The sequence below is a fragment of the Cherax quadricarinatus genome, chromosome 79 (genome assembly GCF_038502225.1).
Source record: "Cherax quadricarinatus isolate ZL_2023a chromosome 79, ASM3850222v1, whole genome shotgun sequence".
In the NCBI taxonomy this organism is placed as follows: Eukaryota; Metazoa; Arthropoda; class Malacostraca; order Decapoda; family Parastacidae; genus Cherax; species Cherax quadricarinatus.
The window spans coordinates 18,696,119-18,722,472 of NC_091370.1; the positions used below are offsets into that span (position 1 = coordinate 18,696,119).

At 38.6% G+C, this 26,354-nt stretch overlaps 1 protein-coding gene across 9 annotated transcripts in view; it reads right to left on the minus strand.

The window, feature by feature from the left end:
• Positions 1–26,354, minus strand: part of LOC128702808 (myoferlin) — a 138,323-nt gene that overhangs the window by 23,767 nt on the left and 88,202 nt on the right. For 6 of the 9 annotated variants that reach the window (XM_070102017.1, XM_070102016.1, XM_070102009.1 and 3 more), the window contains 17 exons: positions 23,474–23,602; positions 22,553–22,734; positions 21,925–22,042; positions 21,525–21,655; positions 20,999–21,160; positions 20,542–20,681; positions 19,513–19,551; positions 13,220–13,277; positions 12,441–12,494; positions 7,190–7,281; positions 5,096–5,228; positions 4,058–4,302; positions 3,504–3,674; positions 2,509–2,657; positions 1,777–2,011; positions 1,246–1,392; positions 33–223 (listed from right to left, as the gene is read on the minus strand). In XM_070102017.1, coding sequence (XP_069958118.1) covers positions 33–223; positions 1,246–1,392; positions 1,777–2,011; positions 2,509–2,657; positions 3,504–3,674; positions 4,058–4,302; positions 5,096–5,228; positions 7,190–7,281; positions 12,441–12,494; positions 13,220–13,277; positions 19,513–19,551; positions 20,542–20,681; positions 20,999–21,160; positions 21,525–21,655; positions 21,925–22,042; positions 22,553–22,734; positions 23,474–23,602 — 2,376 coding nt within the window. The remainder of the gene's footprint in view (positions 1–32; positions 224–1,245; positions 1,393–1,776; positions 2,012–2,508; positions 2,658–3,503; positions 3,675–4,057; positions 4,303–5,095; positions 5,229–7,189; positions 7,282–12,440; positions 12,495–13,219; positions 13,278–19,512; positions 19,552–20,541; positions 20,682–20,998; positions 21,161–21,524; positions 21,656–21,924; positions 22,043–22,552; positions 22,735–23,473; positions 23,603–26,354) is intronic. The other 3 variants (XM_070102013.1, XM_070102014.1, XM_070102015.1) reach the window with 3 other exon arrangements.

A 26,354-nucleotide genomic window follows, 5' to 3' on the forward strand; every position in this document is an offset into this window, starting at 1 on the left:
TTAGCTATCTAAAACCATTTGGTTATACATACTAAGGTAGTCATCCCTAAGAATGAGGTCATTGTCCCAGAGCTGGAGAGTGAGCTGAGGAGGTCGTCGCTGCTCAGTGGTATGGAGGCTCCAGGGGTGTTCCTTGTGCTCCACCACCATTACTTGCTCAGCCTCCATCATCTTAAGGTCGTACACCAAACGCCAATTGAAGTTACCATCTCCGTCCATGCATCTTAAAAGGTTATAACATTTTTCTATACATATGTATAGAGATAAAACAAGTGTAGAGTGAATTTGGTTAATCAACCAATACAACTATGTAGTATTTGCCAACTGTCAGTCTTTAAGCTTCAGGCTCTTACTGAAACACACAATACAAAAATAGATTATGTAGGATTAAAAACAGGCTGACAGACCAATGAATTATTATTTTCACTCAAAAGAAACCTGTCTCTAATTAAAAACTCTTTCAACAAGTCAAATTAAAAGCCTTTCAAGGATCCACTTTCACACTTAGTTTTTAACAAACCGGCCATCCCCCACCAAGATTTACCCTACCTTGTCCATCTTTTCTAAACAACCAAACCATCTCAATGACCCCTATCCTGGTGCTTGACTCTTATTGGGAGCCTGGCCCATGGCTGGGCTCCGAGAATAGTAAGACTCTCGAAACTCATCAAAGGTACATCAAGTGTATCTTTCATACAGCCTAGAATTGATCTTAAACACAACATACACAAACAACCCGCACATAAAAGAGAGAAGCTTACGACGACGTTTCAGTCCGACTTGGACCATTGACAAAGTCACACTAACCAGAGGTGGAGCAGGACGGCTATATATAGGCAGGAAGAGGTGGTAGTAGTAGTAGTAGTAGTACAAGAATTGTATATAATACCGACAAGATGAAATTAAGACACATGCACAACACCCGGGCATCCCCATCGTAGACGTTTCACCATCCAGCCAGCCACTGGATGGTGAAATGTCCACAACAAAGACAACCAGACGCCGCACATGTGTCTTAATTTCATCAGTAGTTGTAGTAGTAGTAGTAGAAGAAGAGGTAGTGTATCGTTCCAGTCACGGTATTGTGCCTTTTTTGTTATTTTTAAACACAACATCTCTACTATTTTTTTTAACACACTGGCTGCCTCCCAACAAAGCAGGGTGACCTGAAAAAGAATCACTCATCATTCACACTTCAGTATCACTATTTATCTATGTGAAATTCAAGATTTCAGCCAAGCATACCTGTAATGGATGTCAGTCTTCTGGACATTGGTAGTACCCTGAAGCCAACCCTTGACATAAACATCACTCATCTTCTCTCCACCCACAAAGCTGGTCTCCTGCAGTGGTGCCTCAAACACATTGTACACCACTATCCGCAGAACGTACCTGAGGGAGGGGAGAGAGAGAAAGTGGTAAAGAAGAAGTATGACAGGAAAGATCTTCCATGATGGAATATAATAGAAAAATCATCTTCTAAGATGGAATATGGCTGAAAAAAACATCCTCCATGATGGAGTATGACAAAAACCATCCTGTATGACAGGGTATAGACAAAGTACATAATTCTGTGTGTATGAATGAAGAATTTACTCTTATCTTTATTTTAGGGATGAAAGTATTCATGACTGGTGGGACACAGGTGAAATGCAACCTTAATAACCCCTCATACAGTCACCAGGCTTTAAAACAAATGAACAACCATAATAAATTTATTAATGTATGGCTGCCACACAGCATTGGAAACATTGCAAGTTCAATGTCTAAACTTACTTGTGTGCTTGGCGGGGTGTAATATCAACTGCTGTGGGTAATGGATCCTTGGTGAATGGGTAGATGTCGACCCAGAGCTTCAGTTGACCTTGCGGCAGGCCTGGATGAGCTGGGTGCATCAGAACCCTGGTCTCGACATGCTCAGGGACGAGAGGCATGGCCTTGTGCAGCACATAGAGAGCCAGCCTCTCTTTAGAATCTCCAACTGTTGGGGGCAGTACACTATCGGGTGGCTCTGGAGATATACAAGTCCCTTTCAGCTTTCTTGTTAATTTTTCCTACATTTATCTCTTATAACTATATTCTAATCCTCTCATTCTTGTACTTATCCTCATGCTCAAACTTCATTCTCTTACTTGCAGTCTCATGCAGAAATGCCATGATGCTGGTGAGGGACTTGATCCAAAGAATTGAAAGTATATAATCTCCCTTTCCTTAAATTGAATCTGATTGTCTCCCATTCTCCTGGTGAGGTAACTGTGGCAGGATTCTCTTAGTGGAAATCTCTGAGTTACTAATTATACATTTAGTTATTATTACATTCGTGTAGCAAGTGATAAACTCGTAGGTATCATACAGTGTCAAGGAAATGGGAGGCAACTGGATTCAATCCAAAGACAAGGACAGTACTAAAAGTTCTAATTCTTTAGATCAAAAGCCCTTCACCTCCACTGGAATCTCCACTGAAGGGTAGTACATTTAGTTAAACATTAGACAAAGGGATCTTGTTACCAAAGTCTGTGAGGGAGTATTGGACTCCAGAAAGGGTGAGGCTGAGAGGCTGGGATTGCCACACAGGTCCTTCCAGGTTCCTCAGATGGGCAGCCTTCTTCAGAATCTCTGTTGGGAGTTCAATGTCTCTCCACTTATTGCCTCCGCTCCTGTGTTTTAGGATAAAAAGTAAATAATATACCAGCAAAACTGGGAACAAATATGAATGAGAAAACATGAAATATCATATATGAATATATTTGAAAAAAAAAAAAAAATTACTGCATGTAGAAAAAAAATCTTTGAATTAGTGTTTTAAGAAATGTTGATATCAGGTTTAATATATTTTTGTCTAATTCTTGTACAACAAATTGAGAAAAATTTAAGATACTGAAAAGGAAGAGTGTTGTGCTGTAGGCAGTGAGAAACACCACGATATGAAGATACAATAACACTGACTTATGACTCATTTTTATGTACTAAGAATAAAGTTTATATTGACATTATGATTCTTTATTACGTGCAACTTCAAGATTATTATTCTTATAAACCTCCGCATCGACTACCTCACATTAGTATTAAGACAAAATGAAGATTTATTAAAAAGTTAACTACTCTTTTCTTGTCTAGACTTAAGCTGTTATTATGTAAGATAAGATAAGATTTCGTTCGGATTTTTAACCCCGGAGGGTTAGCCACCCAGGATAACCCAAGAAAGTCAGTGCGTCATCGAGGACTGTCTAACTTATTTCCATTGGGGTCCTTAATCTTGTCCCCCAGGATGCGACCCACACCAGTCGACTAACACCCAGGTACCTATTTGCTGCTAGGTGAACAGGACAACAGGTGTAAGGAAACTTGTCGAAATGTTTCCACCCGCCGGGAATCGAACCCGGGCCCTCTGTGTGTGAAGCGGGAGCTTTAGCCACCAGGCCACCGGGCCTGTCCGAAATGCCCCGGCATGATAGTGGCTTTCTTTGTATTTAACAAATCAAAATTGTAAATTTGCTACTCACACATGATATTGTCGAGGAAGACCAATTGTAGCTCGGTGGCGGGTTAAGTAGCGGTTCTCCAAGTCTATGGTTGTCTCACCAATGAGATCATCTGATGTAATAAGATCACGGTCCCACACCTGCACCAAGAGATCCTTGTGCAGAGGCAATGTTCCAGCAACCTCAAACACTCTAATAAAATTGAAAAAATAAGTTACTGGAAGACTGTAATGTGATTCTTGACATAGTCAAAGTATTAACTGCATTAACTCTAATTACAAATTCTGATTTGCTAGTAAATACTATATATTCATGAATTCATTGTACTGAAATGAATGGATAGCCTTAACAAGTTGATGGAACATAAGGGAAAGCAATGTAGTTTGAATTTTATTTAATTAATCTATTTGTGTACAACAAATCCTCTAGAAGAATCAATTTGACAATAATGGTAACTCTCTCAATAATTCTTTCCTTTTCTGCTCTCTCTTATTCTTTCCTACTTCTCTCTCTCCTCCCCCATTCCACCCAATAATCTTCCTCTTTCTTCCTACTCTTCTTTCCCTAATACTCACTCTCCAAATAGTGGATTGAGGGTATTGGGTCTGTAATTATCTTTGGAGGTCTTCATCATCTTGCCAAGCTTGACTACAATGTAGGGATCAGAGGAGCCCCCAGCATCCTTGGGTGCCAGGTCCTGTCCAAGTACAACATACACCCGAGCTACCACTTCTTGCGGGCTCGGAGAAGGGAATCCATCCAGGATCAGAGGTGGTTCCTCTGAGTCGTCGGGAGATAGTGGGTACACTCGGAAAGTTCCCTGAGATGGAAGAAAGCAAAAGGCTTGTTGATGTATTTGAGCAAACTACATAAATTGTTTGAACTCGCCAACCATCTCTCATTGAGGTAGGGTGATCCCAAAAAGGAAATATTCACCATTACTCATTCAATAGCTGTTTTGTCAGAAGTTTGCAGATATCACAATTAAAATGGCCTTCTGAAATACGGCATTCCCACCTCTCCTTCAGAATGCAGGCACTGTTCTTCCTATCTCTAAGTCCACTCAGTCAGTTTCCCCTGAATCCCTTCACAAATATTAACTTACTCACACTCCAACAGCATGTTAAGAAATAAAAGACCAATCATCTTCACTCACTCCGACCTAAAATTTTTGCACAAGCCTGCTAGATGCTCAAGCCCTCCTGAACCCCCTCCAATTCTTCCTGGGACCAATCATATTTATTCTTTGTTTTGCCCTAGATTTATACATCCTATTCTGCTCCATCCTCAAACCCCATTCTGTCTTTTAATTTTTACACTGAATTTTATGCATAATATTCACATCACATATTACTCTCACACTTGATCTCTCAACTTCCTCCAGCCTCCTCCCTGTTGCAATGTTTAAATCCCATGCCTATCACCCATATAAAAGTGTTTGCACCATTATACCCTGGTATATTCTCCTTTTTTGCCTTCATGGATAAAGCTCTGTCTCCACAAATGCCTCCATACACCACCCACTTTTCCCCTCATCTATACTATGGTTCACTTCATCTTTCACAGACCTATCTGCTGACATTTCTACTCCCAAATGACTGCCATACACTAACCTTAAACTCTCCAACCTCTTGCGCATGACTGCCATGTCCTCGAAACAAGGGCACAATATCCACCAGATCCTTGAAGCCAGAGAATCTAGACTCGTCTTCTAGTGCTCCTGCTAACACTTCAAGCTTCTCATACCTGATGGAAGAAAGTTTAGTCAGCAACTGTTAGTGGTGATCGATACCATGCCTAACCCTTCTAGGGTAGGGTAGGTGCCTGAGCCGGAGCTTGCAGCTCACAAGACTGTCATTCCCATTAGCCCCCTTGGGGCGGGGATGGCAGACCAGAGAGGCCTAGCTTGTGGCTAGGCCTGGGGACAATTGGTCCCAAAGATGAGGAGGTATTTGTGCCTCCTCCCATGGGAGACTTCGGTCTCAGACACTCCCTAAAGAGGGAGCCAAGGCCGGGCCACCACTTGGAAAAGGCCCGGGCCAGGAGAATACCAACAAATCTTTAATAATAATAATAATAAACTGTTAGTGGTTCTGAGCATTACCTACACTGGAGCCCAGTCTCAGACCATACTCTAGGGACACTGTAATACAGTAATATTTTTCAGCTTCCTAAGCTGGAAAAAATACTGCATTACAGGGCTAAGAGCTATTAAGAAGCACATACGAAAATACAGTGGTAACCCGAGCTTCATCCATAATTCGTTCCAGAAGGCTGTTCGAGTGTCGTTATCGAACGAATTTGTTCCCATAAGGAATAATGTAAATTAGATTAGTCTGTTTCAGACCCCCAAAAATACACTTACAAAAGCACTTAAAATAATAGACTTACATAACTGTTTGAGTTGGGAGCTGTACGAAACTCAGGGTACCACTGTATAGGTATGTGTATAATGAATATAAGTAGAGGCTTGTAAAATCAGCCTGTCATCTTACATTATCATAAGATATAAAGAAAAGACAGCAACCCTGCCAGTTTCAAACTTTAGCAAGTTTCCAGTTCACAGTCATCTGAGAGGATGGTAGTGCCTCCCTGAATGATTGCTGTCTACTGACCTACTACCTGTTTCACATTCATACATTTTAACACAAACAATCTGTAAGAATTAAATGCCTGACACTGCCATCTTTCAATAACAGAACACTTGTAATAACAAAGTAACATAGAAAAATATTGTTTGGAAGATTTTTAATGTACTGTACAGTAGAAGATATCTGTCCATAACATAAGTCTAAAAATCTGAATGGGGATGTGGAAAAGAATCCTTCCTCTGTAATCCATGAGTTTTGTTAGAGGTGATAAAAAAGTCTGGAGTGAAAAGCTAGTAACAACTTCTCTGTATAAATTACCACATGTAAAAACTAAAGTTCTTTTTTTTTTCTAGGTCATCCTACCTCAGTGGGAGATGGCAAGTGCTTTAAAAAAAAAAGGAACAAATCTAAGAAGTTATTTCCTTTCAAGGAAGGAATACAAGTAAAGGATTCTTATTCTAAGGAATTATAGGTGCCTTCCCTTCCTTCAATTAACCCTGATTACCACCCATTCCCCACAATTATGTATACGTATTTACAAATTCGGGAGCAAGGGGCTAGTAACCCCTTTTCCTGTATACATTACTAAAGTTTAAAAGATAAACTTTTGTTTTTCTTTTTGGGGCACCCTGCTTCAGTGGGATACAGCTGGTTTGTTAAAAGAAAAGAATTTACAAATTCAAAATTTGAGGTTTGACAGTATATTTACAGTTCTTTACTCATAAGCTACTAGTTTTTTTTAGTAATATCAACTGTTGCTCACTTAGGTAGGGTAAGCCAAAAAAGAAGAAATACTTTCATCATCACTCACTCCATCACTGTCATGCCGACACTATAGTTCAAAAACTGTAACATACAGTGGACCCCCGGTTAACTATATTTTTTCATTCCAGAAGTATGTTCAGGTGCCAGTACTGACCGAATTTGTTCCCATAAGGAATATTGTGAAGTAGGTTAGTCCATTTCAGACCCCCAAACATACACGTACAAACGCACTTACATAAATACACTTACATAATTGGTCGCATTGGGAGGTGATCGTTAAGCGGGGGTCCACTGTATCTCTACTTTGCAAAATAAACTGCATCACTGCAATTAAATCACGATTCAACTCACCCTTTGGAGAAGTAGGCCCCAGCACGCTCAGACTGGCCGCACGACACATAATACTTGGCCCACCAGTCTATTTCAGTGTCCACAGTACCAGGCTGCAGGGAGTGGTACTAGTCAGTGGCTGTGATAGTGGGCAGTATATGATGCAAGGCCAGTTCTTTGATGCTGATGGGGGCTCTTGATTCAAGGAACTGGATCTGACCTCCCCTTCCTTGGATCAAACACGATTACCTCCCATTCTTCCAAGTGCTGTATGACCTTTACAGATTTAGCATTCCCATGAATACCGTAATTCGCAGCTTATTAGACGCATTTTTTCCATAAAATGTCTCCAAAAACCATCCTGCATCCTATAAACTGAAGGTCAGTGATGGGAGTTATAAGTTTGTGGTGTGAGGTGAGCTGTAGCTCCCCCAGATATGTCCTATGCTGAGCTCTTCAAACTCAAACAAGTCTTATAAATCATGTCTTATAAGCCACGAAATACGGTATTATTAGTAGTGTAATGGTAATAGCAATACTAATAATAATAATAATTATGAGGAAATAAAGTATAGTTTGCAAAGGAACTAATTAATTGTGATATCCTATTCTGATCTAAGTTCATCTTCAATGTTTAGACTATCGTAAAGTTTTTGAAGTCTCTAGTATTTTAGTACAAACTACCTTGTCTTGTAGCTCCTTCTATTGATCAGTGAGGATAATATAATGCAGGTGCATTCCTCACAATGCAGAGGTGTGAGTGTCACTATGAGGGTATTGTGATGTGCTGGAGTATAGAGGGGTTAGTGCATTGAGGAAGTGCAAGTAGTGACAGACATAATGTTGCAGTGCATGAACCAGGGTATGGGTAAGCAGTCACATAATAAATAGCCATTTAAAAGCTGTACTATGAAACATAATTGTGGAATTATACTAGTGGTGAGTAAGGCCACTATACTCAAACATAACAGTAGAAGGTGATGGAGAACTTGCGGAAGCCAGTGGAAAATTGTAACGGCATAATTGGAGGATATGAAGGAATGCCCTCTCCTGAATTTTTGACCCCTAGGGGTTATCCAGGGCCTGGGGAAAGATCAGGGCATCCTCATTTAAGGATGATAAAAGTACAGTGCCTGCACTCTAAAGGAGGGGTTAGAGATATTTGCAGTTTGGAGAGACATCTGAACTGTTATATCTGCACTCCTCTGGCAAGATAGTGATAGTGTGAATGATGGTGAAAGTGCTTCTTTTTCAGGTCATCCTTCCCCTGCCTCAGTGGGAGATGGTCAATGTTTTAAAAAAAAAAAAGTTAAAATTGAAAACCTTCAGTGATACTTTGCACAACTTTTAGTACACACTGCTTAAGCTTTTTAAGTTTTTGTAAATTTGGAGTTTCTTTCTGAGCACTAATACGTGACAAATAGTGTCACTGTAATGTTATTGAGAAATGTAATGATCTCATGAATGATACCTTTTAATTAAGATTGATAAAAGCAGATTTTTCATCAATGATGTCAATGTACATGGAACAAGTGCTACTGTTCTCAAATATAAAAATTCACAGAGGAGTATTACTCTAGTCAAAGGTGTGTTTAAAAGATATTAATTTTTTCTAAACACACTCGCCTTCTTCCACCTGAGGCAAGATGACCCAAAAAAGAAACACTCTCACCATCTTTCACACTATCAGTGTCTTGCCAGAGGCACATAGATTTAATATGTCTGTGTTACAATCAATATTGAGTGTGGGCCCTGTAAGTAACAATATACTGCTGTCTGATATTATGACAGAATAACAAGTGTGCAAGCCACTGAAGCAAAGCGAGTGATCACCAAGGAGCTCCATCAACATTATACACTTACCCACCATAATTAGGTTGACAGAACAGACATACAACCATTGGTGAAAGTTTGATCAAAGACGGAGATCCACAAGTATGGAACCTTTACTTGGATGTTTATTCACAACCCAAGTCTTTCTACTACCACTATAAATTTATAACAAAATGATCAAAAAGAACTGTGATGAATAATCATTTATTAACAAAGCAATGATGAGGCAGTAGCTGTAACCTGTGATAAACATTAGTAACCATAATAATAATAATAATAATACTATTCACAGAAGGTTATTAAGGTTTTAAGCTCAGCTCATTAGAAGTGAATAAAAAAGAAAGTTGAAAGAATGACAAGTATTGGATGCTAAAGGCAATCAGGCAGTACATCATAGTAGGACAAGAATGCAGAAATTCATGACAATGTAACAGAGTTTATTCTGACAGACAGCATCTGTCAAATGTGGCGCTTTTAATATGGGTGTGGCGCACTGGGAGAGTAGCTTTCTGGAAGTATGCTTTGGTTGGTGTTAAATCCTCTTCACATCCAATCCATCATGGAGTATCCAAGGATCCAGGTGGCAGTGTTGGGTGTCAAGGCTCATCATGCCTAGTCCTTCAGGGAGTACCTGAGGGTTCAGGTAGCAGTGTTGGGTGTCAAAGCCTCATTGTGCCCAGTCGTTCAGGGAGTACCCAAGGGTCCAAGTGGCAGTGGGTGGTGTCACATGCCCATTCTACCAGTGAGTGTCCTTCGAAAATCAGTGTTGAGACCACTCCTCTTGACCAACCTCCTTGCAGTCTTTCCTTACTTTATGTGTGCTCATACACTAGTTTAAATCTTGGGATTTATAGATGTCAAAGTGAAATGTATCTTGCATAAACTGAAAGGCATGCCTGTAACTTTTAACTTGCAAAATTGTAGTAGTACCTGTCAAATTTTTTTGAAGAGGTTCACAAGCCTATTCACATGATGCTGCTGTTCAAAGTCAGCACCTGCACACTGCCACACATCTGAAAATCATTCTAAATCTTGATTCTTTACATGTGTGCAGTAAAATGTTTAAATTCTGATGTAAACTCTTGCACATGCTGTGACACATCTTAATTCAGTGTTTCTTTTTCCTTGTGATTCATTTGCAGTAAATTAAAGTTGGTGGTGATGTTGGCCAGATAACCTAAGTCATATTAGACTTCACTCTTGTAACTACTCTCAGTGTGAAAATACTTAACCTTGAGGCCATGGATTTAGCCTATTTAAATCCAAGGTTTTCCTATTGGAGCACCACATGGGTCATAATTTTATATCATGTGAGTAATGATGTGATGCTACTCTTGTACCTTGCTCGTATGAAGCAAGATTTATAATAATAACTGAAGTCATTTGTAGTAAGCAAAATCTTTCTTCTTTCAATAAACCGGCCGTATCCCACTGAGGCAGGGTGGCCCAAAAAGAAAAACAAAAGTTTCTCTTTTCAAATTTAGTAATTTATACAGGAGAAGGGGTTACTAACCCCTTGCTCCCGGCATTTTAGTCGCCTCTTACAACACGCATGGCTTACGGAGGAAGAATTCTGTTCCACTTCCCCATGGAGATAAAAGGAAATAAACAAGAAGAAGAACTAGAAAGAAAATAGAAGAAAACCCAGAGGGGTGTGTATATATATGCTTGTACATGTATGTGTAGTGTGACCTAAGTGTAAGTAGAAGTAGCAAGACATACCTGAAACCTTGCATGTTCATGAGACAGAAAAAAAGACACCAGCAATCCTACCATCATGTAAAACAATTACAGGCTTTCATTTTACACTCACTTGGCAGGATGGTAGTACCTCCCTGGGTGGTTGCTGTCTACCAACCTACTACCTACAGTAAGCAAAATATTAATGTTATTTTACAAAAAACTGTATATTTTCAATTATGTAGCCATTTAGCTTCTTCTCCAGAGTACACTTTAATACCTTAACAGACCCATTGGCTTGTTAGTTTTCTGTGTGTGAAATGAAAGCGTTGCCTACCAAACCATGGGCCACCCTGTCAAGGTCTGAGTGTTTCTCAATATTAGCAACAGATTAAAAATTAAGTGACTATAATCATAATAATAATGAGCATGCTTATGAGCACCTTTCTTTTTTGGGACATGTTATGTTAGTGAGAAATGGTTGACAAAAGAAAAGAAAATGAGGAATTAGTAAACAGCAAGAGAGAGGAGGACAGCTGTGCACTAGAGTGAAGAAACGATAGAGTCCCTTACAAACCTTCATAAAACTTTCTATGGTGTGATTAATTTAATTCAAACAATATTCACTAGTAAGTAATTTGCATATGAGATGATGTAAGTAGCACTAACAAGAAATTTAGGAAAGAATACTTAAGAGTTAAAATGTGAGATCATTTTGGCAAGAGAGTGAGCTGACAGCCGACAGCTGAGAGACAGAGCCAACGACCTCCTCTAACACAAACAAGTGAGTGCACAGGAAGATATCAGCTACCAACAACAAGTCCCATTCTAAGACATGTGAGTACACAAGAGGCTACGAGTTTACAACACAGACGTGCATTCCTAAGTTAGTGGATGAGACTCACTCATTACTAATCAATAAACAGATATGTACTTACAAGATGGAAATGGAAATTAAAAGTTTCAGTCTGTCAAAAAAATTTAAAATATTGAGAAAAACCAATGTTCTTAAAATATGAAATACAGTGTACTGAGATTTTAAGGCAATTTTTCTTATAAAATAAATTTGATTAATAAATGTGATAATTTATGCTTTTCTATAAAATCCTTTATCAAGTCGTAAGTGACATGATAATGGTTCAGGAGGGACTGAAACATCTTATTCTTCTTTACCAAAACATTTATTATAGATAACAGGAAGAATACTACGTAAAATCTATGACACAAGTTCATAATTAGAATCTGCTAAATACATGCAGTTTAAAATTCCCGAACAAGACAAAAATTATGTAGTGCGTGATGACAAAGAATATAACTATTGCTGATATGATGTGGTCAGTACGAGATAATATATGATAAAAAAAAAAGAGCTGAGAATACTTGTATCTCTGTAGAATCTTCTAATAATATTTGTATTTCTGTAGTGTCTTTTATGTATCTTTAGAATCATTTATTTACTTTGTATTTCATCTCAGTGAAAACTACTCTATTAAAAAATTAAGAAGGAAAATGCAGTTTCATTATTTTTTATCAATAAACCAATTTAACTTATTTTGCCCATTTAGTTTTTCAGTTAGGTTGTTATTGTGATAAAATAGGTTGAAGAAGGGGTGGTAAGAGGAGCAAAAAGGAAGCAGAAAAGAGACTAGAAATAAAAAAACATATAATATATAGATAAAGAAGCAACATATGAAGAGAAGAACACACAACTCCACAGGAGGAAAGTTGGCACATACAGTGATGCAGGTAGGGCACTAACCTCCCTTGCAGCTTGGACGTGATTGAGGGTGGGACGGGAGTAGCTTGGACCATCCTGAGGGAGAACCAGTTAGTTCCTTGCAGGGATACTATGCTTTAGATCTTCTACAAGCTTTCAGGTGCGTAAGTTAACCCTGGTAACTAGGTACCGTAGATTAAGTTATGGTTCTGGCTATACACGTAACATGTTTATGATCATTTCATTCTTGTACTGTAATTGGATTTGCAAGTTTTTAAATGCAATATGTTGCATGCTTCTTGGTATTCAATGTAATGTATTTATTAAAATTATTATTTTTTACATAATATCAGATCTTTAAGACAATGAAACTGCTCAAATTTATGGTATGCAAGAGAGGAATTATATATTATACTAAAGACTTGCACTACCATTTGCTAAATTAAACTATCTACAAACATTTATGTATGATCATAATATTTTTTAACAGTGCAGTATTGTGCATGAACTAAAGTTATTACTAGTTTTTCCACTAATGATACCTTTCTCTGATCTACCTAACTTAAATTCAACATAACTAATGCTAGTGAGGAGAGGACAAGCAAAACATGACAAAAACTAATAGCCATGCAACACCTGCAGCCTCTAAGCATACATTATTCTGAACAACTATGGGACAGGAAATCTGGTGCACAACAAAATCAATAAACAAGAACGGACATAAAATGACGGTAACAAAAATAATTCGGTAGTAAATAAAAATTAGTCTTATTAGTTAAACAAATCATATGTATGTGGTGAGTGAGCCCTGAGTCACCAACCTTGTGCTTAGAAGCTGTGCTGTCTTGTTTCATCAATACTGTCATCAACGTACTTTCTCTGAAGGTGAAAATTTCTTATATGTAATTGTTATGAAGGCAAAAATCCAAATAAATTCACATAAATCTAGATCATTTTGATTTGGATGAATGTCCATTTACATTATATAATGAAACTGAAAAGGCTTAACATGAAGTTAGGATAACATTTCTTAGCTTAGAAAAAATACTGACTTATTTCATAGTCCTGCACAACCCCACCAATATAAAAGTAATTATATATTAATGGTACACAAATAACCCACACATAAAAGAGAGAAGCTTACGACGACGTTTCGGTCCGACTTGGGCCATTGACAAAGTCACACTAACCAGAGGTTAGTAATCTTCCTGACTTGTCCACTTTTCGTGGTGCTCTCCTTCCTGCTCTTGTTAGTCTGTTTTCTAAGAATCACCACCTTCCACGCCGTTACCAACTTGCCCTTTCTTCTCTTAAATCCAACACTAACATTGTCATACTATCTTCTGACAAAGGTAATTCGGTAGTTATCCTTGATCGCGAGGATTATCTCCATAAAGCTGATGTCTTGCTCTCTGACTCACGCACCTACACTCCTCTAGTTTCCAACCCTCTTGATCGCATCAAGAGAACTTTCAACAAAAAACTAAGGACTCTCTCCGACCTCTGTCCTCCTGACTTTGACCTTGTTCAACGGTTTCGTGTCATCTGTCCCTCTCTTCCCTATTTCTATGGCCTTCCCAAAACTCATAAACCTGATATTCCTCTTCGTCCTATCATATCCTCTAGAGGTTCTGTCTCTTATTCTCTTGCTTCTTGGCTGGCCAAAACCCTCACTCCCTTTCTGGGTACTTTTTCTCCTGCCCACCTCCGTCACTCTCAAGACTTCATTGAACGGGTTCGCTCTCTCCCAACCTTGACGTTGAGTCCCTCTTCACCAATGTCCCTCTTGATGATGTCCTTGATTTCCTTAGAGAGAAGGCCCATGAAGGGTTTCTTCATCTCCCTATCCCCACTGATGTCTTTCTTGATCTGATCCGCCTCTGTGTGGACTAACTCCTTTTCCTTCCGAGGGAAATATTATTCTCAAACCTTCGGTGTCGCTATGGGCTCTCCTCTCTCTCCTGTCCTTGCTAATCTTTACATGGAATACTTCGAGACTGTTCTTTTTCCTACCCTCGATGTGCAACCTTCACTCTGGCTCCGCTATGTGGATGACATCTTTGCTCTGTGGCCTCATGACTCCAGTCTCTTCCAACCTTTTCTTGAAGCTCTTAATAATCTTGCCCCTTCCATTAAGTTTAAAGCTGAATGGGAATCTAATTCCTTGCTTCCTTTCCTTGATGTCCATGTCCACCGCTCAGATACAGGTTTTTCCTTTTCCGTTTACCGTAAACCTATGCACAGTGGCATGTACATTCACTACTTTTCCTATCATGCTTCCCCTGTCAAGAAAAGTGTTCTTATCTCCCTCTTTCTCCATGCCCTCCGCATCTGTGATCCTCAGTTCCTTCCAGCAGAAATTTCCACTCTTCATAATTCGTTCTCCCGTCTTGGCTACCCTTCCCATTTCATAGACTCTGCCCTCTCACGTGCTAAACGCAATTTCTTCTCTCCCAAACTCTCTACTTATGAGAATTCTTCTATCCTCTGCCTTCCCTACATTTCCGGTCTTTCTAATCTCAACAATTCTTTCCGTCCCTTAGACATCAAGCTTACCTTCCGCCAGACTAACACTCTTCGCACTAATCTCGTTTATACCTCTCCTCCCTCTACAGATATTCCTGGTGTCTACTCTATTTCTTGCTCCTCCTGTCCTCTTCAATACTTCGGAGAAACTGGTCGATCTCTTTCTGACAGACTTAGGGAGCACAAAAATAGTGTTAGGCTTGCCGACACTAACAATGCTCTTTTCTGTCACGTCAGAGATCATAGCCATCCTATTGACTGGTCTTCTGCTAAAACTGTCTTCCCTACTTCCAACTCGAACAGTGGCCGTCTAGTTGAATCCTCTCTAATACACAACTTTCCTCGTATGAACCTTAGCCCTGGCTTCGTCTCTGTAGATGCCTTCCTCTCCCACTACATTGTAAAATGCTCCAAACTTCAGAACACCCGTGACTTAACCTGATTCCTCATTTTTTCTTTTTTTTCTTTTTCTTTTTCTTCTTCTTCCTCTTCCCCTTTCCTCTTTCCTTTTCTCCTCTGGGTTGTCTTTCTCTCTCCTGTCTCGTGTTTCTGTTCCTTCTTCATTTATTTCACCACTTCCCTTTCACGCACCTCTGTGCGCTTGCTCTCCCTCTGTGGCATCTAGCTCTCTTGCAGTGCTCCACTTCCTTTGTATTTGACTGGCTCATCCTTTTTATTTCCCACTTCTACCACTACCACTACTACTACCTCTTCTTCTTCTACTACTACTACAACTACTGATGAAATTAAGACACATGTGCGGCGTCTGGTTGTCTTTGTTGTGGACGTTTCGCCATCCAGTGGCTGGCTGGATGGCGAAACGTCTATGATGGGGATGCCCGGGTGTTGTGCATGTGTCTTAATTTCATCTTGTCGGTATTATATACAACTCTTGTACTACTACTACCACCTCTTCCTGCCTATATATAGCCATCCTGCTCCACCTCTGGTTAGTGTGACTTTGTCAATGGTCCAAGTCGGACCGAAACGTCGTTGTAAGCTTCTCTCTTTTATGTGCGGGTTATTTGTGTATTGTTCCAGTCACGGTATTGGGCCTTTTTTGTTATTTATATTAATGGAATACAAAACTGACAACACTTGGGTATCATCAGCATGGAGATGCTTTGCCAGTCAGTGGCTTTATTAACTGAATCACTGATACGATCAGTCCCTCAGCTTGAAAAGAGGTGTTCAGTTCATCAGCCTTGATGATCTAATGGACTGAACACCACTTTGTATCAACACTGAGGGACTGATCACCTTATGTTACTGCTTCACATTTTCCAGTCTTCAGTATTATTCTCTGTACTGGACTGACAAAGTCACTGCTTGGGAAAATATCTTCACAATAAAGATGACCAAGTATTGCACATGTCTTATTTACAGTGGACCCCTGGTTAATGATATTTTTTCATTCCAGAAGTATGTTCAGGTGCCAGTACTGACCGAATTTGTTTCCATAAGGAATATTGTGAAGTAGGTTAGTCCATTTCAGACCCCCAAACATACGCATACGAACGCACTTACATAAATACACTTACATAATTGGTCGCATTAAGAGGTGATCGTTAAGCGGGGGTCCACTGTGTTTACAAAACTAACAGCATTTTATTAATAATTAACTTCTTACTAATTGATTGAACTTGTGGCAAGCGAGTCATAAAACTCCAGGCCATGAGTTCAATCCCCACCCGTGGTATGGTTTCTTTGCAATCGTGTCATTATAATTTCATGAGTCAGTTATTAATGATTACATTTCAAATTAATAGAGAAGTGTTAACACACACCGCCTACACCACCAAACAATTTATTTACATCACTTTACTTCCAAACATATCTGCTAGTCTTATTTTAAACATGAATACATGACTGAACTTATTTTAACTCATATTTTCAGCCTGATCCTAAATGTTCCCCTTTTCTTACCAACAATAATATTAAGTGTGTTGTCACAGACCTCTGTAATACACTTCACTTGCATGTAGTTTATGTACAGTCTACAGAGAATAATTTGTAAGATAGAGCTTCAAACTTATTTAAAACTCTATGTTCTATTGTAGGCAGTTTCAGCAGTGTTACAAGTATAAAAGACAAAACATATATACAAACTAAAAGTTTAGAACAGTTAATCCACAGTGGTAGTATCATGAGGCTAAATTCTAAATGAACCTGTCCAATTTGAAAACAAATAAATGAAACCACGAAGATATGGCTACCTTGCCTTTACTGGGCTGTTAAGTCTGACTCTATAACATCATTAACTTTCTTAGGTTACTCTGTCAAGGGTGAAACTCACATGTACTTACTTTTTATTAATGATTTTAAGATTTTGCACGATTTAGTTAAATTTGTTAATTTTTTCTAGTATTTATATCAAAGTTTTTAATTTAGATTAATTTGTTTACATTTTGGACATGCTGTATCAGCTTGCAAATCTAAGTGTTGAGTCCCATGGGGTAAAGCATGTTGGACTATAATTGGAAGTCCAGTAGGCAACCTCACTCATAAGTACAAGAGCTGTGGAGTGTTTAAAAGTAGTTGCATTCTTGACTCTTAGTTCAGAGCTCAAGTTAGGAAGCTGCCGCATTATACAATTATGTTTCTAGAACACTGGTTGTTTCTCCATCAAGTTAGGGTGATCCAGAGAAGGGAAGTAAGTTCATCATCACTCCTCTGTCATTCCAGCAGAGCATGGGTGTCAAAGTACCAATGATTCACCAAAACATAACATGCCTACCCATGCTGCTGAGTGCAGCCACTGCATGTTCCACCCCAAGACTCAAATTCAGATAAGTGGCATCCCATTTTTCATTTGGCTAAATATTTTTTAAATTATTTGCATTTTTATGGCAAACTGCTTGGAATATGGATCTGCATATATGTACCTATCATGAATTCAATCCTGGAAAAAGCAAGCTTTTGAAGACTGGGGAAGGCTCAAGAAGACCAGACACAAAGAGAAAGACTTGGTGGTATGATTAGTGCCTGGTATATCACCAAAGACCTGGTGGTATGCCTAGTGCCTGGTATATCACCAAAGACCTGGTGGTATGCCTAGTGCCTGGTATATCACCAAAGACCTGGTGGTATGCCTAGTGCCTGGTATATCACCAAAGACCTGGTGGTATGCCTAGTGCCTGGTATATCACCAAAGACCTGGTGGTATGCCTAGTGCCTGGTATATCACCAAAGGCTCATATCAGCTGAATAACTTCTGCAGCCAATGCTCATCTGGCAAATCTTAGGGCAGCCTTCAGGAATCTCAACAAGTAGTCATTTGGGGCCCTTTATACAACATATATCAGGCCCATCATGGAGTATGCCGGGGAAGAGATGACAATACAAGATAAACACCATATTATGCCACAACCCAAACATTATAAAACAATTAGTAATAATGGTAGAATTACCAACAAAATGTTAGGTAAATGAACACATGCAACTAATGTGACATTTTATTGTGGCAACGTTTTGTTCATCATGAGCTTTGTCATGTCGTTGCCACAATAAAATGTCACATTAATTGAAAGTGCGTCCATTTACCTAACATTATAAAACACTCAAGTGTGAGAATTAAGAGGCAGAGTTAGGAAGCTGGAGCTGAAACCTCAAAGTTTAGCACATTTTTGTAAAAATAATAAAAAAGGCCTCAGAAACACGATATAAGTGCATTGAGGTGAGTACAAACTCAGCTAGGTGAGTGCATCTAGGTGCATATATATAAATTAGGCATTTTTTTTAGTAACTAAACTGAATCAGATAATTAATGCTAGAGTCAAATGATACATAACTACAGTAGAACACACATATGAAGTGGTTAATTTAATTTTAAAAACTAATAATATGTGTTGAGAGTAAAAGTGGCTGCTTACTTATATCACAAGTTTAATGTGAAAATAAGTAAAAAATTATTTATTTGTAGAAACAAGCAATAAAAATAATAATATTAATACTACTACTACTACTACTACTAGCAACATCAATTGTTTAGTACATAAACAAATAAGAGCTTTCATCAGTGACTAAGTGCATTAAATAAATCTTTGAAAATATGGAAAGTTGTGCAAATATTGAGAAGAACGAAAGCAATATCATAATACAATGGTACCATGGCAAAGAATGAAGACACTTCAGACAAGCACAAGACCACAAGGTAAACCAATTAAAACAAATATTATTGCTTGAAGACACTACTATATGAGGAGCAATGCTCAAGAACAAGCAAGGACAAGACTTATTCTTTAGTCAGACAAGATATAAGCTTGATGAAGCTCATACCAAGTGCCCATCCACGAGTTTGTATATCTCAGAGTAAAAAATTCAGAAACTCATAAGTAATCCATTGTTTCTTTTTATTTAATACCACAGTTTTGAAGAATGATTTAAGAAATCCTCAAAATTTACAATGGTTACAATAACTATCATAAAGCTTTCATAAGAAGATGGTGAGTGGTCAGTATGTTTGAGAAAGACCACTTCTTATACTAGAAGAAACCAAGCATCAGTGATATATAGAGAAAGTGACAGAAAGGCTCTCCCATACAATTGCCAAAAGTGAAGGTCCTGAAAAACTAAGAGAGAAATATACCTGAGTGCGAGGGTAGTTTTCTTGCCCTTACGTTTCCGCCTGGAGACAGAGTGAAAATGTATCATAAAATTATTGCTCTTATGCTTCTGTGACAAAAAAAAAATGTTTATTATCATGCATAAATACAGACTTATAAGAGAATGATAAAAGTAGTAGTTCATTTAGCATCACAAGTTTGTAATATAAATTCTGTATCTCTCTTTCCTTAGCAACCACCACCACTGTGCATGTGTAATAAACCTTATTGTCAATCTTTGCTTTAGAATAATCTTGTGTCTGTTGCAATTAACCTCCCTTACCATCTTCCAGTACACCCTCATCCATATGTCAGTGCCAGTGATTCTACTGTAACATTATTGGTCTTATTTTGCTGCCATCTTTTCAAGCTAGCTACTTATTATATAAAATATTAATCACACTCCTTTGGGAGACGACCAACTTGTTGAAAAAAAAAAAAAATAAACATTAAGCTTTGGATACAAGTGTCAAGAACATTAATCAATGAAAGGCAAGAAATTACTTGAACTAAACAATGAAACAGGTAAAGGAAAGCTGTATACTTCAACCTCAGTCAGAGACTCAGCAGTATGTTTGCTGAGGTAGGCTCTCTGAGACAAAAATATACATACGTGCCTCTTTTACTTATATTTAATTTTTCAGCCAAAATGGCTTCTGATGTTTCATGCTGAGGTTCAGTCTTCTAATGCTAAGATTTCTTCCTTTTAATGCTTACCTTTCTTCCTTCTCAGTTTGACATTTCCCAACCATGATACATTATGATTCATTTGCAGATCCATGACTCAGACATCTAAACAGTTATCCCTCTCTTTTGTTCTTCTCTTGTTTTCTTAATTCTCTTAACCTGTACTATACTGCCAATGACCCAGCACCTCTTACAGGAATTTCCTTTCTCTATCCTCTCATCTCTGTTCCTCTTCATTGTGTGCTGACAACGACACCAGACTGTCTTCGCCCTTAATGTGACTCCCATTCCTGCCACCTGCATGCTGAACAAGACTAAACACACACCTGGCTGCTCTAGGCTCCACAGAATACTTATGGAGTTCATTCACTACTGCTGTGGCCACTACAGGCTTACTGCCGAAGGAGCGGTGGTCCACCACTCGCAGTGTCAGAGGAGGCATATATAATTCCTCTTTGGGGAGTTCCTGATATGTAAAAAGATGGAATGACATTACAATTAATATTTAATATACCTTTAATCATTGTTTTGCTATAATTTAGTCTTTTAAAGAATTTTTTTTATTTCTATATAAAATTACAGAATTTATTTTATAATTGCAAGCTTAAAGATATTTGTAATTTGAGTAATATGAAATAAAATAAAATTAATGCAATGTCACCTTACATGTTCAATGGAGTAAGTCATAGCAATAGTGAAGGAATACTGAATTAGATAAAATTTAGAATTATCTGAACCAATCATTTTTACAATATAAAATGTTGTTTTTCTGTTGTTACTTACAACATCAAAGACAAGATGAGGCTCATCAAAGTTTGGGTTGAGGCGTATGTTAGCCATGATGGGAGAGATGACTCGCTCTCCTCCACACTCAAACTCAATGGAAGGCCGAGTGACAGACTGTAACTCATAAGTGGCCATGTTCCTCACGCCCCAGCACAGCACCTGAAACATGGAGGTGGAGAGTTCTAGGAGATGGTAAATGTAGTTATCTAATACTCACACCTTGAATAATAGGAAGAATGTTTAAAAAAGGGTAATAATGAATTTTCAAATATGACAAGTCTACTCCAGTACACTATAATGCATTTTGTGGAACCCTTTATCCATTATCATTTACAGTTCCTTTATAGTTAAAACTTGTGTGTTTTGAAGAGAATAATAACGATGTATGGCAAATCAAATACTGTGGTGGTATAGTATATCCTTCTGAGCCACATGTTACAGTTTTCTGCAAAAATGTAGTAAATACAGTGTAGGTCCTGTTTTTTGACTACGGGGACCTGGAGTAAGTCAACAGGACACCGACCTCAACCCTAGTTCGCTGTAGCAGTGGCCGCACACCAAAGGGTACCATGAAAAGGTCACCGCGGGTGGGAGGCAGCATGGGAAGCTCCTCTCCATCTTTCAACAGTAGTTCAAATGATGCCAGAAGTTCACCTGAGATACAAGAATATCCTCTGTACCATGTATGTTAATTAATATATTCTTTCTGATCTAATATAAAAAAAGACAGACATTTTGACTTTCCTTAAGTATGACATAATTAAAGAAATGTGACAAATTTTCAAATGTCACTGAACAATTTCAGCAAGCAAGACCTAAGCTAAAAATTTAGTCCTTTCTTAAATGTTTCTAAAACAACACCTGTATGTTTAGTTCTTATAGGAACTTTCTGCTGAATGCTAGAATAAAATGGACAATGTTACCTTGGGTGACATCTCCTCTGGCCAGTGGATACCACTGAAGAGCATGAGGTTGATAACCCAGTGATGCTTCCACTACTGACGGTGAGCAGAATACACGACCCAGGAACTCTGGAGCACCCTACAAGATAATATGTTTATTACCTATAGAGGAAGCATACTGGAATTACCCTGCATTACCAATGATGAATCTTAAAAATGCATTTATTTAAAACGTATAATGACTGTACCACACACTTGCATATTTAATGCAGTACTTGTGTAAAATATTTTATCAAAGAAAGAAATATCAAGAATAATATAAGTGTATTAGTTACCTTTTTATTGCTGTATCTTTAAGAATATAATTTTATGTATGAATACAAAGCTAAGAGAAAATAAGATGACTGCATGTCTTCCTGCTCCCCTTGAATCTAAAATTCCAGGCAAGTATAATTGTTTTCAAGGAGAATCTCAGTAAGTTCCTTCAGGCAGTTCCTGGTCAGCCTGGAAGGCTACTAGCATCTTGCTTAACTGACCAGGCCATCAACAAGAGACTTGGTCAAGGACCAGACCACTGGACAGTGCCCCTGAAATCATGCTTGTTCTGTAGAGCCTTACAACCAAGCTTACAAAATCTCCCAGAACTCACTCGAGCATCCCAATCAAATACTTCAATAACAATGTCAGGTGCTTGAGAGCGTGTTGTTGCCACAGGACCCGTCAACTCCACATCATCAAAGATCAGTGTCTGGTCCCAGGTTGGACAGAGGGTTGCATTCTGTCGGTCTGTTTGCTGTGTCCCATTGCAGAAGCTTACTACAGCATAAGGATCTGCAATGAGAGAAAAGGGTAGAAACTAAAGATAAGAAATGATGAGGAAATATTTTAAAGATAAGATAAAAAATTAACTAACAGAAGCAGCAGGTATAAATCTCAAAGACAAAATCTGAGAATAACAAAATATTAAGATACGTAAAAAGGAGAATATGTTGGAGGGATATGTTGTGTATCTTTATATGTGTATGCTTCTAAACTGTTGTAATCTGAGCACCTCTGCAAAAACAGTGATAATGTGTGAGTGTGGTGAAAGTGTTGAATGATGATGAAAGTATTTTCTTTTTGGGGAGTTTCTTTCTTTTTTGGGTCACCCTGCCTCGGTGGGAGACGGCCGACTTGTTGAAAAAAAAAAAAAAAGGAGAATTTACAACATACAGGTATCGTCCATTTAGAGACAAAAATCCAACAAAAATATATTGTGAAGGAATTTTACATCAAGCATAATTTCCCACAGACTTAGACTGAAGAATATATCCAATATACATATTATAACTTTTATTTAGTTAGTTTTTCATAATGGAGTGTACAAATATTTAGGCAAACTACAACAAAATTGGGAGAGAATAAACTATGAAAATATTTTTATTATTACATTAATTTAGTACAGAATATTAGCTTTGTCATACAAAATGTCAAGGAATTTCTCAAATTTTCTCAGTTTTTAGGTCAAAAACGAAATACTAATTACTCAAGACTACAGTGAGGATATTAGCCTTGGTTCCACCTGACCCACCTGAGAGGCCAGTCTTATCACCAGCTGGAAGGTCTCTTGCCTGGTAGATGTGAGCACGCAGCTGGTACATGTGCCGTTCAGCACTTATAACGTACATCCTCGGGCAGGTCAGCTGGCTGATCTCATCTCCTGTAGGAAAGTCATCAAGGGTAGATCCTGTATGAATAGTGTATTATACATATCATGTTTACTTCCTAACAGTATATATACCAGTACTGTATTGCTGTATTTGTTAATAAGCACTGCCAAAGACAGCTAAAGTTAAGTGTTGTTTAGATTTACATTAACAATTGCAATATATTAATAGTAGAATAAACTAATATTGTAAGAGCTTTGCATGAAGTGAGAACCGAGATATCAGAGATGGAAAAATTCAGAAACGTGCAGAGTGAGAAAGATGAATACAAAAGAAAATTATCATTATACATCAACAGCAATAAAGTTTGCACCTTGAAAGATAAAGGAGAATGATACAATGAACTAGGATTGTTTAACAAATGGATTATGATAAGACCTAGAAGAAAATTTATATGAATTTGGGTGTAGGAGAGGAAGGTTAAGAGGATGATGACTAGACAGAGAGAGTGTGAATAGCTTAAAAACAGGTTGGACAAATACATAACTGGGAATGATTGTGCCTAGCATGGACAAGTTGTCTTATTGCAGTGCCCTTTTTTTTATCTTATAAGGAAAAAACATGGCAAGCATGTAAACAGTGCATAGAAAGTGACAAATAACAGGTCTGAGTGGAAATGATATTACCAGCAAATGACTGACATCTTGCTTGTGTAACACTTGCTGTGTAACACTTGCTGTGTAACACTTGGTGTGTAACACTTGGTGTGTAACACTTGGTGTGTAACACTTGGTGTGTAACACTTGGTGTGTAACACTTGGTGTGTAACACTTGCTGTGTAACACTAGCTGTGTAACACTTGCTGTGTAACACTTGGTGTGTAACACTTGCTGTGTAACACTTGGTGTGTAACACTTGGTGTGTAACACTTGCTGTGTAACACTTGCTGTGTGACACTTGCTGTGTAACACTTGGTGTGTAACACTTGCTGTGTAACACTTGCTGTGTAACACTTGCTGTGTGACACTTGCTGTGTAACACTTGCTGTGTGACACTTGCTGTGTAACACTTGGTGTGTAACACTTGCTGTGTAACACTTGCTGTATGACACTTGCTGTGTAACACTTGCTGTGTAACACTTGCTGTGTAACACTTGCTGTGTGACACTTGCTGTGTAACACTTGCTGTGTAACACTTGCTGTGTGACACTTGCTGTGTAACACTTGCTGTGTGACACTTGCTGTGTAACACTTGGTGTGTAACACTTGGTGTGTAACACTTGCTGTGTAACACTTGCTGTGTAACACTTGCTGTGTGACACTTGCTGTGTAACACTTGCTGTGTGACACTTGCTGTGTAACACTTGGTGTGTAACACTTGCTGTGTAACACTTGCTGTATGACACTTGCTGTGTAACACTTGCTGTGTAACACTTGCTGTGTAACACTTGCTGTGTGACACTTGCTGTGTAACACTTGCTGTGTAACACTTGCTGTGTGACACTTGCTGTGTAACACTTGCTGTGTGACACTTGCTGTGTAACACTTGGTGTGTAACACTTGGTGTGTAACACTTGCTGTGTAACACTTGCTGTGTGACACTTGCTGTGTAACACTTGCTGTGTAACACTTGCTGTGTAACACTTGCTGTGTAACACATGCTGTGTGACACTTGGTGTGTAACACTTGCTGTGTGACACTTGCTGTGTGACACTTGGTGTGTAACACTTGGTGTGTAACACTTGCTGTGTGACACTTGCTGTGTAACACTTGCTATGTAACACTTGCTGTGTAACACTTGCTGTGTAACACTTGCTGTGTAACACTTGCTGTGTAACACTTGCTGTGTGACACCTGGTGTGTAACACTTGCTGTGTGACACTTGCTGTGTAACACTTGCTGTGTGACACTTGCTGTGTAACACTTGCTGTGTGACACTTGGTGTGTAACACTTGCTGTGTAACACTTGGTGTGTAACACTTGCTGTGTAACACTTGCTGTGTAACACTTGCTGTGTGACACTTGCTATGTAACACTTGGTGTGTAACACTTGCTGTGTAACACTTGCTGTGTAACACTTGCTGTGTAACACTTGCTATGTAACACTTGCTGTGTAACACTTGCTGTGTAACACTTGCTGTGTAACACTTGCCATGTAACACTTGCTGTGTAACACTTGCTATGTAACACTTGCTGTGTAACACTTGCTGTGTAACACTTGCTGTGTAACACTTGCTATGTAACACTTGCTGTGTAACACTTGCTATGTAACACTTGCTGTGTAACACTTGCTATGTAACACTTGCTGTGTAACACTTGCTGTGTAACACTTGCTATGTAACACTTGCTGTGTAACACTTGCTGTGTAACACTTGCTGTGTAGCACTTGCTGTGTAACACTTGCTGTGTAACACTTGCTATGTAACACTTGCTGTGTAACACTTGCTGTGTAACACTTGCTGTGTAACACTTGCTGTGTAACACTTGCTATGTAACACTTGCTGTGTAACACTTGCTGTGTAACACTTGCTGTGTAACACTTGCTGTGTAACACTTCCTATGTAACACTTGCTGTGTAACACTTGCTGTGTAACACTTGCTATGTAACACTTGCTGTGTAACACTTGCTGTGTAACACTTGCTGTGTAACACTTGCTGTGTAACACTTGCTATGTAACACTTGCTGTGTAACACTTGCTGTGTAACACTTGCTATGTAACACTTGCTGTGTAACACTTGCTGTGTAACACTTGCTGTGTAACACTTGCTGTGTAACACTTGCTGTGTAACACTTGCTGTGTAACAC